The sequence below is a fragment of the Symphalangus syndactylus genome, chromosome 18 (genome assembly GCF_028878055.3).
Source record: "Symphalangus syndactylus isolate Jambi chromosome 18, NHGRI_mSymSyn1-v2.1_pri, whole genome shotgun sequence".
Lineage (NCBI taxonomy): Eukaryota > Metazoa > Chordata > Mammalia > Primates > Hylobatidae > Symphalangus > Symphalangus syndactylus.
This window is the reverse complement of record NC_072440.2, coordinates 64,924,079-64,941,322: the sequence shown is the minus strand read 5'-3', so window position 1 is coordinate 64,941,322 and position 17,244 is coordinate 64,924,079. Positions and strand designations below refer to the sequence as shown.

The 17,244-nt window shown below is 54.8% G+C and overlaps 1 protein-coding gene across 18 annotated transcripts in view; it reads right to left on the bottom strand.

Moving 5' to 3' along the window:
* The window catches only part of GGT1 (gamma-glutamyltransferase 1), a 49,095-nt gene that overhangs the window by 13,096 nt on the left and 18,755 nt on the right, over nt 1–17,244 (bottom strand). For 2 of the 18 annotated variants that reach the window (XM_055252317.2, XM_055252318.2), the window contains exons 2-6: nt 8,398–8,467; nt 5,891–6,064; nt 5,177–5,347; nt 2,206–2,336; nt 1,985–2,071 (exon numbers count right to left, since the gene is read on the bottom strand). In XM_055252317.2, coding sequence (XP_055108292.1) covers nt 1,985–2,071; nt 2,206–2,336; nt 5,177–5,340 — 382 coding nt within the window. In that variant the 5' untranslated portion in view covers nt 5,341–5,347; nt 5,891–6,064; nt 8,398–8,467. Of the gene's footprint in view, nt 1–1,984; nt 2,072–2,205; nt 2,337–5,176; nt 5,348–5,890; nt 6,065–6,388; nt 6,458–8,397; nt 8,468–8,686; nt 8,854–11,873; nt 12,262–17,244 lie in introns of those variants that run through there. The other 16 variants (XM_063623566.1, XM_063623567.1, XM_063623564.1 and 13 more) reach the window with 16 other exon arrangements.

Genomic DNA, 17,244 nt, shown 5'->3' with positions numbered 1-17,244 from the left:
CACCTGCCTAGTTTCTCCTCCCACCTGGAATGTCACAGATTTCATCTGCCATCTTTGTTTTTCACCCCAGCTTCAGGAACAACACCTGATTCTTTAAGAGATGCTCAATACATTCTAGTTAAAGCAATGATTCCTAGCGTCCACAAAGTGCCAAGCCTATGATTCCCGCATTCTCTTACCCTGAGCAACTTCATGTCTACAGATGCTGAGTTTCTCAATGAGTATTAAAAAAAAAAATCAAAGATTCACTGGCCGCGGTGGCTCATGCCTGTAATTCCAGCATTTTGGGAGGCCGAGGCAGGTGGATCACGAGGTCAGGAGTTCGAGATCAGCCTGGGCAATATAGTGAAAACCCGTCTCTACTAAAAAATACAAAAAATTAGCTGGGCGTGGTGGCGGGCACCTGTAGTCCCAGCTACTCGGGAGGCTGAGGCAGGAGAATGGCGTGAACTCGGGAGGCGGAGCTTGCAGTGAGCCGAGATCGTGCCACTACACTCCAGCCTGGGCGACAGAGTGAGACTCTGTCTCAAAAACAAAGAAAAAGAAAAAGAAAAAAAAAATCAAAGATTGAGTATGTTGCAGAAGATTCCAAAGGGCACCACCCAGGACCCCTACCTGAGGTCTAAGACTTGCTAGGGTGAGTGTGTCCTGCCCCTCCATCCTCCAACTTTTTTTTTTTTTTTTTTTTGAGATGGAGCTTCGTTCTTGTTGTCCAGGCTGGAGTGCAGTGGCATGATCTCGGCTCACTGCAATCTCCACCTCTTGGGTTCAAGCGATTCTCCTGCCTTAGCCTCCTGAATAGCTGGGATTACAGGCCTGTGCCACCACGCCTGGCTAATTATTGTACTTTTAGTAGAGAAAGGGTTTCACTATGTTGGCTAGGCTGGTCTTGAACTCCTGACCTAGGTGATCCACCTGCCTCAGCCTCCCAAAGTGTTGGGATTACAGGCATGAGCCTGGGAAAAAAAGGCCCAGCCTTTTTTTTTTTTTTTTTTTTTTTTGACAGGGTCTTGCTTTGTTGCCCAAGCTAGAGTGCAGTGGTACAATCATGGCTCACTGTAGCCTCAACCTCCTGGGCTCAAGTGATCCTCCCACCTCAGCCTCCCGAGTAGCTGGGACCATAGGCACACACCACCACACCTAGCTAATTTTTTTTTCCATTTTTTGTAAAGACGGAGTCTTGCTATGTTGCCCAGGCAGGTCTCAAACTCCTGGGCCCATGCGGTCCTCCTGACTTCGCCTCCCAAAGTGCTAGGATTACAGGCGTGAGCTGTTGAGACCCTCCCATCCTCCAACTTTTATCTCACAATCTATTGTGCCTCCTTTGAGGACGGACAGTGGCTTCCTGGATGGACAGTGGCTTCCCCTCAGGTACCTGGGGAATTTGGGGGCCTCCTCTCCACTTAAGACCAGATTAGAAAAGAGAGACTCCACCTCACACTCTAGAGCGCCATTCCCACAAATGAGCAAATGAGTGAATGGGATGCCTGTTGAAAAGGCAGGGTATAGACCGCCTGGGTTCAATTTTAGCTTCACCACCTCCCAGCTGTGTGACGTCAGCTGATTTGCATGACCTCTCTGGGCCTCAGCATCCCCACCTGTAAAATGGGAATCCACACAGCAGCCCCTACCCCAAAGGAGCAGGGAGGGGTGTGAGGGACTCATGGATGAAAAACACAGAGCAGAGCGTGGGCCCCAGTGAGCCCTGGTCCATGAGGGCTGCTAGCATAATAATTATTCTCTCCATGTGCTGCACAAAGTGGCCCCGGAGGCCTTAGCAGAAATAACAGAAACTCCCGGCCCTTTACCCTGGTGATGATGGTCCTGACCACTCATTGTGGGAGGGTGCTATGGGGCCAGGAAGGGATGGGGGGTGCTAGAACTGCCCCTGGACCCTGACAGGGCCAGGCTCCTGAGGGCAAGGCCCCTTCCCAGTGGCCCAGCTGGCTCTGCACCCACTCCCCAAGCTTGCAGCATGGCTTACCCTTCTGGGACTGCTCCGAGCTGTTGAACATGCTGGCAAAGGCCAGCCTGGGGGCCACCTCGCGGGCGTTGATGACCTCAGCTTTTCCTAGAAGGAGAAGCAGGTAGGCAGTCAGACCCACCCAAACCCTTTACGCCGCGTGAGCCCAGGGACCACCCAGCTGTGCCTCGGCCCAACACACACCCCCTGCCCCTCTCCCTCTCATCTCCCGAGGCACTCACGCGTGGTGCTGTTGTAGATGGTGAGGAAGAGGCCACCCCCGATGCCCATGCTGTGGGCATTCATGAGCCCCACACACAACAGGGCTGCAATGGCTGCGTCCACCGCAGAGCCACCATCCCGCAGTGCGTCCCTGCCATGTGGCACATAAAGGCATGAGAACATGCAGGCTTCCATCCTGGCCCTGCATACACACCCTGCTGCCCACCAGCCCAAAGGAGGATGGAAGAGAAGTCCATTCGAGTTTTGGGGTTTTTGTATTTAGTTTCTTTCTTTTTTTTTTTTTTTTGAGATGGAGTCTTGCTCTATTACCAGGCTGGAGTGCAGTGGCACGATCTCAGCTCACTGCAACCTCCACCTCCCGGGTTCAAGCCATTCTTCTGCCTCAGCCTCCCGAGTAGCTGGGACTACAGGTGCATGCCACCACGTCCAGCTAATTTTTGTATTTTTAGTAGAGATGGGGTTTCACCATGTTGGCCAGGATGGTCTCTATCTCTTGACCTCATGATCCACCCGCCTTGGCCTCTTTTTTTTTTTTTTTTTTTGAGACAAAGTCTCTCTTCGTTGCTCAGGCTGGAGTGCAGTGGTGTGATCTTAGATCACTGCAGCTTCAATCTCCTGGGCTCAATTGACCCTCCCACCTCAGCCTCCCAAGTAGCTGGGACTATGGGCACATGCCACCATGCCTGGCCAATTTTGTTTGTGTGTTTTGTAGAGATGGGGTTTCATCATGTTGCCCAGGCTGGTCGAGAACTCCTATGCTCAAGTAATCCACCCACCTTGGCCTCCCAAAGTGCTGGTATTACAGGCATGAGCCACTGTGCCCGGCCTTTGTTTTATGAGACAGGGTCTCGCTTTGTCACCCAGGATGAAGTGCAGTGGCACAGTCTTGGCTCAATGCAGCTTTGACCTCCTGGGCTCAAGCAATCCTCCCACTTCAGTCTCCTAAGTAGCTGGGACTACAGGTAAGAACCACCACACCTGGCAATTTTTTGTCTTTTTTGTAGAGATAGGGTCTTTCTATGTTGCCCAGGCTGGTCTCGAACTCATGGTCTAAAGCAATCCTATCACCTCAACCTCCCAAAGTGCTGGGATTACAGTTTCCTCTTTCTCTTTTTTCTTTTCTTTCTTTTTTTTTTTTTTTTCTGAGACAGAGTTTCACTCAGTTGCCCAGGCTGGAGTGCAGTGGCGTGATCTTAGCTCACTGCAACCTCCGCCTCCTGGGTTCAAGTGATTCTCCTGCCTCAGCCTCCTGAGTAGCTGGGATTACAGGCGCACACCACCATGCCCGGCTAACTTTTTATGTTTTTGGTAGAGACAGAGTTCACCATGTTGTCCAGGCTGGTCTCGAACTCCTGACCTCGGGTGGTCTGCCTGCCTCAACCTCCCAAAGTGCTGGGATTACGGGTGTGAGCCACCTTGCCTGGACAGTTTCCTCTTTATCAAGCAAACAAATGTACATGACTTTTATAATTGGGACAAAAAGGGAAATTGCTATACTTTATTAATAACATTTTTTTTCCCCCAGCTAGAGATAGTGGCTTACACCTGTAATCTCAGCACTTTGGGAGGCCAAGGTGGAGAATCACTTGAGGCCAGGATTTCAAGACCAGCCTGGGCAATAGAGTGAGACCATCTCTACAAAACAGTCTTTTTTGATTAGTCAGGTGTGATGCACGCCTGTAGTCCTAGCTACTCAGGAGGCTGAGGTGGGAGGATCGCTTAAGCCCAAGAGTTCAAGGCTGCTGTGAGCTATGATCATGCCACTGCACTCCAGCCTGGGTGACAGAACAAGACCCTGTCTCAAAATATCAAAAACATAATATTTTTTCTGTTTAAGTATTTAGGAGGGAACTGATCTTTGTATATAATATGAGATAAGAGTCTAAAATAGAATAAAACAGTAGAGGCCAGGCACCATGGCTCACACCTGTAATCCCAGTACTTTAGGAAGCTGAGGTGGGAGGATCACTTAAACCCAAGAGTTTGAGGCTGCAGTGGGCTATGATCGCTCCCCTACACTCCAGCCTGGGTGACAGAGTAAGACTCCACCTTTAAAAAAAGAAATAAGCCAGGCGTGGTGGCTCACACCTGTAATCCCAACAATTTGGGAGGCCCAGGTAGGTGGATTACCTGAGGTCAGGAGTTTGAGACCAGCCTGACCAACATGGTGAAACCCCGTCTCTACTAAAAACACCATAATTAGGCCAGGCACGGTGGCTCACACCTGTAATCCCAGCACTTTGAGAGGCAGAGGTGGGAGAATCACGAGGTCAGGAGTTCAAGACCAGCCTGACCAACATAGCAAAACCCTGTCTCTACTAAAAATACAAAAATTAGCCGGGCATGGTGGCACATGCCTGTAGTCTCAGCTACTGTGGAGGCTGAGGCAGGAGAATCACTTAAACCTGGGAGGTGGAGGTTGCAGTAAGCGAAGATTACACCACTGCCCTCCAGCCTGGGTGACAGAGCAATACTCTGTCTTGGAAACACACACACGCACACACACACACGCACACACACACACAAATTAGCTGGGCGTGGTGGCGCATGCCTGTAATCCGAGCTACTTGGGAGGCTTAGGCATGAGAATCACTTGAACTTGGGAGGCAGAGGTTGCAGTTAACTGAGATTGCACCACTGCACTCCAGCCTGGCAACAGAGCAAGACTCCATCTCTAAATAGATAGATAATAGATAGATGATAGATAGATAGGAAGAAATAAGTAAAAACAACAAAACAGTGGAGTTTATCCAAGGAGACAGAGACTCTTAGAACTGAGAAAAGGGGCCTTGTTTGGCTCTAGGAGACCCACACCCTGCTCTCGGGGTCACCGTCCCCTACCCAGAGGCTACTGAGAGAGCCCAAGCGAAGCTTACATGTGGGGAAACTGAGTCTCAGAGGGGTGAAGGTATTGCTCAGGTCCACTTGCCCAGTTTTCAGGCCCCATGTCCCATGCCCTTCCCCACTCACCTCCCAATCTCCGAGCACTGCTTGGCATCCGCAGCCACGGCAGCCCTGGTGTACACATGGTTGTCAGGTTCCTCGGAGGCCGAGGGCAGCCAGAGACAGAGGCCAACAATGACCAGCACCAGGACCACGGCCAGCAGGCCCAGCACCACTAACTTCTTCTTCATGGCTCTGCTGCACCCACAGGGTAAGGAGCAGGGTCAGGCCCAGCCTCAGACACTCCCTGGCCCCTCCCCAACAGGGCACAGTCTAAAGTCGGGCCTCAGAAACACAAGCCCTATGTCTCCTTCCCTCTTCCCAGAATACATGCAGGCTGTCTGGCCCCCAGACCTTTGCACAGGCCGTGCCCTCTGCCAGAAGCTCTGGGCCTCATCTCTGCCCTCCCAAATCCTCCCTGCTTATCTTCAGAGCCCATCCTGGTAAGAACCCTATCTCCAGCAGCGGCCCTTCCTGGGAGCCCCCACATTTCCACACCCCTCTTTCTGCAGGGCCTTGCCTACCTCCTCACAATGGCTGAGTCTCCACTGCTTAGGGAGAAGCTCCAGTAGGGATGGGCCTGGCCTGGTTTTTCCTGTGTCCCCTACCTCAGCCTAGAGCTTGGCACTGTCCAGGAGTCCTCTGAAGACCCTCCACCCCACCTGGAGCATGGGGTTTAGCTTCCATAGTGCCCACAATCAGAGCACCCCACAGATTCACTGCCACAGGGCCAGGACTTACCGTCCAGCAGCAGACGGGGGCCCCAAGCCTTGCCTGGGGTGTTGGCCACGAAAGATGGGAGGATTTGTTGGAAACAGCTGAGGAAATAACCAGGGTCTCCCTCACACTCTGCAGAAGCCTGTAGCCACAGAATCTTCTTCAGAGATTCTCTGATCAGGCAGCCTCCCCGTTCTCCTGAAGGTCAAGGGAGGTTACCTGAAGCACGTGCAGCCCAGACCTTTCTGGGGGACTCTGTGTTACCTCCCTCTGCCTCTAGCTGGTTTCTCTGTCTCCAGTTGAACTCTGGAGGCAAAGAGTCTGTCAGTAACACATTTGTTTCCATGAATTCTCTCAGCATGTCTCCCAGGCACAGCTCAAAGAGGGTTTTGCACAGAGCAGGGCAGGTAGGGGACAGGGCATTCCTGCACAAGCCCAGGATGTGCATGTGGTAAGCATGGCAAAGGGGGCTCAGGGAGCACCGCCAGCCTGCCCTGCTCTGAGGCTGGACTTGCCACTCACCTGCTGTGGGGCCTCAGGCAAATCACTGAACTGTCCAGCCTGGATGACAGCAGCACCTCACTTGCCTTGCTGCTGGGAGTGTTGTGAATAGAGTAGGTTAGACTGTGGGAAGGGCTTGGTGAATGGTAGCTGTGATTATCATCATGGCTGCACTGGGGACACCCCCAGGAGGCCTGAGTGGCACAGGTCTCTTGCTCACTGTATGTCCCCTGTGGACTCCCTTCCAGGCTGTGCAGTGAGGGGCAGCAGTGACCCTTGGGAAGTCTCATGGCTATGGCAGCAGGTGACAGGTATGACAACAGGGAAGAGAGATGTGGTGACAGAGGTTGGGGTTCCCCTCTCCCACAGTCAGTTTCCCACAAAGGGCAGTGTCTGCCAGCAAGCCCCTCCAATGAGCCCCAAGCTGGGTTTCCCTCCACTCCACCCTGTCCCAGTGCAGAGGGTCTGACCTCAGAGGCAGATACACTCTCCCAGAGGTGGTCTAGGAATGGAGTCCCTGTGCCCTCCCCACACACAGGGAACATCCAAATGCCATCATGGAAGGGTGGCCACCTCCCCAGGCTTGGTGGGCCTGGGGCCGATAGTGTGATACATTTGACCCCCTCCCAGCCCTGGATGCAGACACCAAGAGCAGAGAGACCTGGCAGTAGTCATGCAGCAGCGCACCACCCCACATCCCCAGCAGAATCCAAAGCAGCCCCTCATCCCCACTGTGACCACCATAGCCTGAATCCAGGCACCACCTGTTTCTGACCTGAACTCCCTCACAGCCCCTACCTGCACTCCCTCCCTCCAACATCGCCTGCCCTTCAGTCTTCCAGAAAGCAGCTAGAGGGCTCTGTCTGTCCAACTATAGAACAGGCCCTGCCTCCTCCCTGCCCTGTGGGACAGCTCACACCCTTCACCAGGCCTGACAACGCTCTTGCCACTCCAACACCCTGGGTCCCAGCCGGGAGTCTGGGTCAGGGTTAAGGGTTCCTGATAGAGACACCGATTCCTGGAGGTCCAAGGAGCCTCAGGAGCTGGGCCAGCAATGTGCAGCATCTATTATGGACACAGAACATTCCCATCACATGGCCGGGTGCAGTGGCTCACGCCTATAATCCCAGCACTTTGGGAGGCAGAGGCAGGTGGATCACCTGAGGTGAAGAGTTCGAGACCAGCCTGGCCAACATGGTGAAACCCCCATCTCCACTAAAAATACAAAAAATTAGCCAGGCATGGTGGCAGGTGACTGTAATCCCAGCTACTCAGGAGCTGAGGCAGGAGAATTGCTTGAACCCGGGAGGTGGAGGTTGCAGTGAGGCAAGATTGCACCACTGCACTCCAGCCTGGGCAACAAGAGTGAAACTCCGTCTCAAAAAAAAAGCAAAAAACAAAATCAAAACGACATTTCCACCACAAGTCATGGGGCAGGGGACTGGCCTGGTCGGTGACCCCATCCTAGCATGACAGCCCCCTGCACCAAGGAAGCTACCCAGTCCCGCCCACTGGGCCGGGTCATGCTGAGTGCCCTGGAGGGCATGGCCTCACCTCTCCCAGGCTCAGGGTCATGAGCTAAGCCCCCGGTCAGTGTCCTGGGGTGGTCTAACGATGACCCAGCCTCCCCTGTCTGTTAATCTGTCTACCCAAAGGCCCAAGTAGGCTCCTGGAGGAGCAGGGGGCACCCAGCCAGGCTCAGACTGCTGGGAAGAACAGGGAGGGGAGTAGGCAGTGCTGGGCCCTGTCCCTTCCTCCCAGGGCAGGTCAGCAAGGGAGGGTGGGCCCAGCCTCCCACAGGCGGATGTCCCTGGCTCGGAGGAAGACACCCTGCTGAGGTCCTGGGCTTCCATTTCCCATCCCTCCACCCTCAAAACTCACTGAAAGAATGTCCAAGCCCAGAGGCCTGGCTCTCACCCAAACAGTGTGAGAGCTGCATACACTAGGGGAAACTGAGGCTAGAAAGTAGGTCAGCTGCCATGGTTGGCCTCAAACCCAGACCCCCTTCCTTGTGACCCTGATGGGCTTACCTGAGGCCTGGGGACAGTGGGGTCCCAGGAGAGCACCTCTTCCTCAGAAGACAGTTCTGGGCTGCACCCGCTGGGGAGGAAGAGACAGACTTGTCTGCCTGGGAAAGTCCCGGCCACAGAACTGGCTGGGCCCCCCAACTCTCCAGAGTGGCTCAGAACCACGCCTGCGGCCCCCTGCAGCACTCTTCAGGGGGCCTCCGAATTGGGACTGGGATCTGGGGGTGGCCACCTCCGAGGAGGAGCAGAGGCAGGGAAGGAGCAGGAGGGGCCGGAGGACCCATGAGCTTACCTAGTCCAAGAGACTAGCCAGGGGGTGCCCAGCAGCCCTGGCGGACAGTGGGAGGCATCTGCACAGGGTGTAGGACAGGCAGGCCTCTCACAGAGGTCCAGCCTTGCTGGGAGGACAGGGAAGCTGACATCACAGCAGCAAGGAGGCGCATAGTGACTGGGCACTGTGACTCGGCCTGTCACCACGTGACTAAAGTTCACACAGCCCTGGGAGGGCCCTGGGTGGCAGGTGCTGTGAGCCGGGGAAAGGGTTTCCTTCCTTTCAGACTCAGTTCCCTCCAAAGGGCACTGTCTGTCCACAAGCCCCTCCATTGAGCCCCAGGCTGGGTCCCTCTGGCTCTCCTTGTCCCTGTTCAGAACATCTGAACTCACACCCAGTGTCCCAGAGATGGCTCTGGAGGCGGTGGAGTAGTGGTGCCCCTGGCAGTAGACCAGAACCCAGCCTAAGGGGCCTCACCACACGCTGCTGTCAATGCTAAAGGTGTGTTCTGGGAACATGGCCTGGGGCCCTGAGTGCAGACTGGTTCTGCTGCCCATCCAGAAACATTAGCACCCCAGGCCCAAGGAACCACCTGAACAGCCCAGAAAGGCAGGGCCCAGAGAGGGCCTGAGCTGGCCCAAGCTCACACAGCCCAGCAGTGCAGGCTTGGACACTTGGTAACTGCCCCAAGTTACTGCATGTTTCTGACCAGCCCACCAAGAAGTCTGAGTCAGGAACAGCTGCAGGGGACTTTGGACACTGCTGCCCATTCCCCTGTGGCCCTCATCTGCCAAGGATATAGGCCAGAGTCTCCCTGAGTCATGGCTCCCTCCCCTGCTCCTGGGCCTCCTGTGCCTACAGTGCCGAAGAGCCCCTGCAGCCTCCACCTGAGGTCTATTCCGTGCCCATAACACCTACCCCACAATCATCCTTCCAGGCTGCCCAGCTGACAGAAGGGGACATGAAGGCTGACCCGATATTGCTGCCTGCCTGGGTCACATAGGCCTGTCCTGTCACCCCCTGCTCTCAAATGGGCTCTGGACAGAACCCACCAGACACACAACTGTGAGATCCTCAATAGCCCTAGGGTGGAGGTGCTATGACCAAGCCCTTTCCCAGGCTATTCCTCCCCCTGAAGATCAGGGTGACTGGGAAGATGACAGGGCAGGAACCAAGGCCCATGACCTGTCCCTGAAGGCTAGACAGCCAACAGGAACATCAGGGGATTTGGCCCTGCTAAGTGGCTGCATTCCACGGCAGTTAGCTGGGAGGGGTCTAAAGTGGAGAGCCACAGGGCTCTGTCCCCTGCCCTGCTCAGCAGTTTCCTCTCTGCCTGAGAGCATATATGACATGCATGTTCTCACTCATAGGTTGGAATTGAACAATGAGAACACTTGGACACAGGAAGGGGAACATCACACACTGGGGCCTGTCGTGGGGTGAGGGGAGGGGGGAGGGATAGCATTAGGAGATATACCTAATGTAAATGACAAGTTAATGGGTGCAGCACACCAACATGGCACATGTATACATATGGAAAAAACCTGTACGTTGCGCACATGTACCCTAGAACTTAATGTATAATTTTATATATATAAATATATTATATATATTATATACTATAATATATATTATAATATATTACATATTATAATATATAATACATTATAATATGTAATATATAATAATATATTATATATATGACATACAGGATTCACAGCAGCAGGTGGGCAGGAAGAATGTCTGAGTGGGCAAAGGATGGCCCAGATCCCTGCAGATACACCTCACCTCTGTATCTGACCCCAAAAGGAAAACCCTGGGCTGGGGAAAGTAGGGAGACAGAGCTGCCTTTGATGGGGCACAGCTGAAGCCTGGCAGCAGCTGAGGATTCCAGAGAGGGCAGACAGGAGGGGAGGCACTTTATCAAAGGCCATGTTAATAGAGGTAGGGCCTACAGAATGAAGGAGGCTTTTCCTCGCATGCTGAGTGTGTCACATTCTGTCCCAGTCAGCCCTCTACCCCCTGAATGCAGAGAGGGCACCTAGGGGGAAGTGGGTCTGGGGAAGCCATGTCACCTGAGGAAAGACTGCAGGGGCTGGCCTAGAAGTCTTCTCCAGACCCCACAGCTCTTGTCCTGGCCACATAAGGTAGTGAGTTCCCTGTCCCGAGAAATGTGCAAGCCTCACTCACCCAGCGACACCGACTCTGGTGTCAGTACCACCCACTTCCAACACACGTGCAAGCACGCGGGCACACACAACTGAGCCTAATCTAGGCTGAGCAGAGCAGCTTCCCAGGATGCAGCAGAGAGAGGAGTACGAGGAAGAGGTAGACACGGCAGCCAGTCTGAAGTTTCCTGGTTAATCCTTCAACCCAGCTTGATGGCTTTGTCACCACAACCCCAGAGCCACAAGGGTGAAACCAGAGCACAGCCCCAACCTCATTCACAGGCAGGAAACTGAAGCTTAGACAAAAGGGATTTACCGAGGTCAGCTGGCCCCAGGAGGTCTGCAGACCTGCGGGTGAGCCCCGGACCCACCCACCCCTGACCCTGCCAGCCCCCAGCATGGAGTCACTATCCCTGGATATGAGAATGCACAGATCTCTGGCGGCTTCCCCAGGACTGTCTACACCCCTGGACTGGATGTTTACTACCCAGACGTGGAGTTGGAATCTGTCTCTCACGGTTTCCACCCTTGCGGCACAGAATTGAGAATCAGAAAAAACACCCCTTCAGTAAGATTGAATAACCACTACCTGCTGGAAACCTGTCGAAAGAACTATATATATCCCTATATATAGAGCTGAGAGGTGGCAGGCGCCCCCTGGAGTTGGGCAATGACCCCTTGCACAACCGGCCCTGCCCCACCCCAATCCACAGCCACAAACAGAACCCAGGAGTGAGGCAAGCATGGCCCAAGGACACAGGGTCCCCCAACCCCATCACCGCTCTGGCTCTACTCCAGAACTGACCCCCCACCCCCACTCAGGGCTGCCAGATCCTCCCGGGCCTGTTTCTTCATGCTGCACTCTTCCCTCTTAATTCCAAGAAGCCATGGCTCTCTCAAGAGTTCTTCACACAAGTCAGGTGACTCCCCCCAGCCCTCCTTCACCCACCCGCACACCTCACTGAAACCCACTCATCAGCCAAGAAACAGAGGCCCCCAGCCCAGACCCAGTCAGATAAAGAACCCAGGGCTCTGCCCACCTGTGGGATCCTTTTGCAGGATGCGCCCACACGAGTCTTGCCCCCTTCACCCCGAAGTGCAACTCACTGCCACTGCACAGGTGCATAAACCGAGGCTTGGAGAGGAAGAGGAACTCCTCTAGAGTGCAGCAAGCATATGGCAGAGCTGAGAATGGGACTCAGGCCTCCAGACACTCATGGGAGTGCCCCGACCTGAGCTTCCCCACCTATGATGTCCACCAGCTCAGAGAGGGTGAGTGGCGCCTCTGGGTCACACAGCACTGGGGCACAGCCAACTGCTCTCACTTCTGGGCTCACCCGACTCCCAGTCTGGTCGTCCAGGAGCACACCAAAACCAAGCTAAGATTCCCTGCTGTGACCCAGCTCCTCCTTCCCTCCCCCAGTGGCCTGGGGGCGGGGCAGGGGGGAGGGGAGGCTTTAAAGGCACAGGAACTGCTGCAGGTGGGATATGGGCTGGCTCCTGGTCCCAACCCTGGGGCTGTATGATCTGGGACAGCTACAGGCTGCAGGTCTCTCTGAGCCCGGTGAGGTCTCCAACCCTGAATGAGAGACCTGAACTCTGAAAGCCTCGGTGGGGCTGAATGAGGCTGGGTTTCAGCGGGAGGCAGATTAGACCAAAGGTTCCCTGGGAGATGGGGCCATGGAGCTGGGGTGCAGCCAGATGCCCACGCCAGGAGGAGCTGGAGATGTAAGCATCTGAGGCCCCACAAAGTCTGAGGAGCCTAGATCACCTCTACAACCCCAGGGCAGGGGATGCCTCTCCTAACAGGCCCTCTCCCCAACTTTCAGGGCTATAGGCAGGGCTCTAGGAGCTGTTACTCCAAGGACCCTGGTCACCTGGACTGAAGGGAGTCACATGATCCAGGAGGGTCCTTCCTCAACCCCCAATTTCAGGGGTCTGAGCAGACAGGCTGACAGAGGACCCCAGGCAACGGAAGCAGGGGAATGAGGCCCATCTGTCCATCATGCCCTCACTTGCTCTGCGCTATTCAGCGAGATAAGATGGTGTGGGTGCCCCCACAGGGCTAGCAGGCCCAAGCCTCTAAGCCCTCAGATCGAGGTCCACACATGGTCTGCAGCCTGCCAGAATTGTCACTCTTAGCAAGGCTCATGCTTACATTCCTTCTTTCATTCTTTCATTCATTCTCCCATCAAATCCTGGTCCCTTCAGATTCTTCTCTCAAGGAGCCCTGACCTGGCTGGGCATGAGACAGTATGGTCACCCCAGGGGGAAGAGCCCTAGGGAAGGGGCAGATGCCAGAATAGGGGCCTTGGGAATCCAGCCCGAGCTGGGATTGGATTTGGGTAGGACCTACCAGGCAGAAGGAACCACCTGAGCCTGAAGGCCAGGAAATGGAGCCTTTTCCAGGCAATGAGGGCTGCAGGGGACCTCTTGACCACCCTAGGCCCTTCCTGAGCCCCAAGGTGTCAAGGCTGGAAAAGGAGGTGGCCGAGCTAAGACCTTCAAGGCCAGGCCAGTCTGGATGTTGAGAGCCCTGGGAGGTTGGTGAATGTGTCACCGGGCCCAGTAACCCATTAACCCTGGCTCACTCATTAAGACCCTGGTGGATGTCCATTAGCTCCTTGGCCAGTTACAGGAGCTGGGCAGAGGGCAGGGGTCATGGGAAGAAGGGAGTACTGATTGGGGCGCTAGGTGGAGGCTGGCTGAGCTGGCTCTCTTGTGTCCTTGTTCCTTGAGGAGCGTTCCAGGGCCAAGCTGGCCTCCAGCCAGGGGCAGCTGCCAACACAGCCCGGGGCGGGTGCCGCCCCACCATCCCAGTGACTTTCATCTCCTTATCACTCCTGTGTACTGGCACCAGCAGCCCACAGTGCCTCGGGGGCCTTGGCCAGACAGGAGGCTCAAGGGGCCAATCCAGTGCCTGGCTCAGCATCCAGCCACACTGCCCCTCTGAGAAATGGGCCCACTGTGGCCTCCAAAGCCCTGTCTGTTTCAACGGGCTGGGATCTGCCCCACCTCTGGATCTGGGAAAACAAGGCCCTGGTGGGGCAAGAAGGGAGCTCCTGGCATAGGAACCTGCAGCCTGAGAGGGGAAGGGACCTGTCCAAAGCCACTCGGCAGGACAGTGACCCATGACACCAGGAAGGCTGTGCAAACCACTTCCTGTAACTGGTGTCTCATTGCAGCCCCACCCCACTGACAGGTCCAGGAAACTGACCACACTGAGTACCAGGAATCATCCGGAAAGCCTCGTGCCCTAGTGGGCCATGGTGAGGGCCATGGCGGGTTGGGGTCGGGGGGCACATGGGGGCGTGACATCCCGAACTGCAGTCATGAGGCTCACAATGATCCAGCAATGTGGATGGGTCCGGATGCAAGCCGTGCCTGGCCCATACTCCAGAACCACTGGAACAACATCTCAGGGACTCCTGGGAGCCAGAAACCCAATATTATCCAGGACATTTTGTGTCCCCTGGTGTCCTGCACCAAGGAGACACTTGGTAAACTGGCTAAATGAAACTGACTTCAGATCCAAGCATCATAGCATTTGAGTCAATATTAGGATCACAGAATCTCAAGTGTTTGCTCTCTGATCTTCTAGCATCCCAGAAAGGTTGGCTTACATACCTTCCCCAATGGGGAGCTCACTACCTCCAAAGATAGTGGGACTGTGGTTGGTTGGCAAGTTCTTCCCAACATTAAGCCCCAATTTGCCTCTTTGTAACACCTGCTGCAGGTGGGCCTGGCCTCAGATCCTGCCCACTGCCTAAGGTCACAGAGCAGAGAAGCAGGGGCCACCCCATATCCTGTACCTGACCACAGATTCTCCAAGCCACAAAGACCACACTGAAGAAATGGGAGGAAGACTTCAGCTCAATGAAAGGGCTGGTGCCACTCAGCTGTGATGGAGGGAGGTCAGCACAGGCCAACTGTGGGCATGGGCAGAGTGCCTGTGCCCCCAGAGCCTGGCCAACACCCCCAGTGCCATTTGCAGCACTTGTTATTCCAGCACCCACCTTTGATGTGAGGACACAGTCTGCAGCATGGCCAAGTGCGTAGGCCCTTCAGAATTGTCAGCTTGTGAATGCCTGGGAGCACCCAGCAGCAGGGCTGGCCTGGCACTTGATGGACCAAGTCCAACTCCCAAACTCAGAGGGATAATGGCAACGGCATGGGCCCTAGAGTCCCTGGGTTCAGACTCAACCCCAGCCACAGATAGTGTGCATATCACAGCAGCCTTTCCCTTCCTGGCCTCAGTCTCCTGCCTGAAGAGCAGGGATAACTAGAACAGTTGCTGGGTGGATTCCCTGAGATGACCATGCACAGACTGTAGGAAGCACCTGCTACTTTCGAGTCCTCACAGGGTCTAGCTAGGCTCTGACACTGGGCCTGTAGGAGCTTCTCCCCTTTCCTGATGAGCAGCTCAGAGCAGGGGCCCAAAGGGCCCCCCTCCTGGCCGCCCTGTCCTCCCTGCCCAAGGCACCCTCCACAGGTAGTATTTATCACATCACCTGGTAATTATCTGCAGTGTCTGAAAGCTCCAAGGAGTGGCTGGGGGTGGAGGAAGACTGTCCATGCCCCAGTCCCGACACCATGCCACAGCCTGATCTCCAGGAAAGCCAACCCGCTCCTGTCTCAGGCCTCCCTGGTGACACGCCCAAGCCCACCTGTTCACCCACAGCCCCTGTGACTTCGCTGATGCCAAAACTGTGCAGCACTTTCCACGCACGCCATGCTCTCACCTGGACTTTTGGGGACCTCCGCCTGCCTCATAGCAGCACCTTCCAGACCTCCCTTGGATGCTGGGCTCAGGAATGCTCTCACTGACGAGTCTGCGCCCTGCTGGCTAATGTTTCAGACGCGCCAGGCAGACGTGCCCAAGCTTGATCTAAGCAACTGCCACCAGAGCAGCCAGAGTCTAGCCCGGGGCGGCCACCCCTGCATCCTCACTGGTCATGTCCAGCTGCTCCCACCTCTACACCTCACTCCCAGCCTCACCTGACCTCCAGTCCCCACAGGCCAACTCTCTCACCTGGAGACTCCCAATCACAGGTCCCAGCCCCTCTGCTGTTTCCCTACTGCAGCCCAGGTGCTTGGCATGCAAATCTGAGCACACCCCTCCCCAACCGGGAAGAAAACACTCCAGAGGCCCCCGTTGTCCTACCTTGCTGGTGCCCGTCCTTTCCTCTTTTTTTTTTTTTTTTTTTTTTTGGAGGGGGTTGCCTGGATATGAACTGTCCTTTCCTCTTGCTCCTTCCAGGTCTTTGGGACTTTGCACTAGCTCCATTGTCATGGCCTGAGGCACTCCTCAGACACCAATCACAATGCCACCTCCTCCTGAAGCCCTCCGGCACTGCACCTCACTCTGCAGGCTGGCTGCGACTGCTGCCTCCTCCACAGTATCCACAGTGCCCAACAATCTTCACTGAATGGATGGATGCCAGCTGTCAGGTGGCTAGCTGTTTTTACTAAAATGCATCTTCTAGGACTTTACACTGAATCTACCTAGCCACCTGACAGCTGGCATCTCTAATCTTGTAATCCCAGCACCATGGGAGGACAAGGTGGGTGGATCACTTGAGACTAGGAGTTCAAGACCAGACTGGGCAACACAGTGAGACCCTGTCTTTAATTTTTTAATTAATTTTTTTTAAAAAGGCCCAAGAGGACAGGGTTTGGGGAGTTTCATGTGGAGGCTGACAGGAAGGGGAACAAGAACTCATCCATGGCCAGGCGCAGTGGCTCATGCCCATAATCCCAGCACTTTGGGAGGGCGAGGTGAGTGGATGGCTTGAGCCCAGGAGTTCACGACCAGCCTGGGCAACATAGAGAGACCCCGTCTCTATAAAAATAAAAAAATTAGCTGGGCATAGTGGCACATGCCTGGGGTCCCAGCTACTTGGGAGGCTGAGGGGGGAGGATCACTTGAGCACGGGAGGCAGAGGCTGCAGTGAGCTGAGATAGTGCCACTGTACTCCAGCCTGGGCAACAACAACAAAAAAAACCAACTCATCCATGTGTCCAACTCCACCAGGACAGAAACTTCCATACTTGGGAGTCTTCCAGTCCTCACCCTATGTATCTCTTCATTTGACTGTTTATTTGTAGACTTTATCTTTTTTTTGTTTTTTTTTTTTTTTGAGACAGAGTCTCACTCTCGCTCTGTTGCCCACGTTGGAGTGCAGAGGTGAGATCTCAGCTCACTGCAATTTGCGCCTCTCGGGTTCAACCGATGATTCTCCTGCCTCAGCCTCCCGAGTAGCTGGGATTACAGGCTCCTGCCACCACACCCAGCTAATTTTGTACTTTTAGTAGAGACAGGGTTTCACCATGTTGGCCAGGCTGGTCTCCAACTCCTGACCTCAAGTGATCCACCTGCCTTGACCTCCCAAAGTGCTGGGATTACAGGTG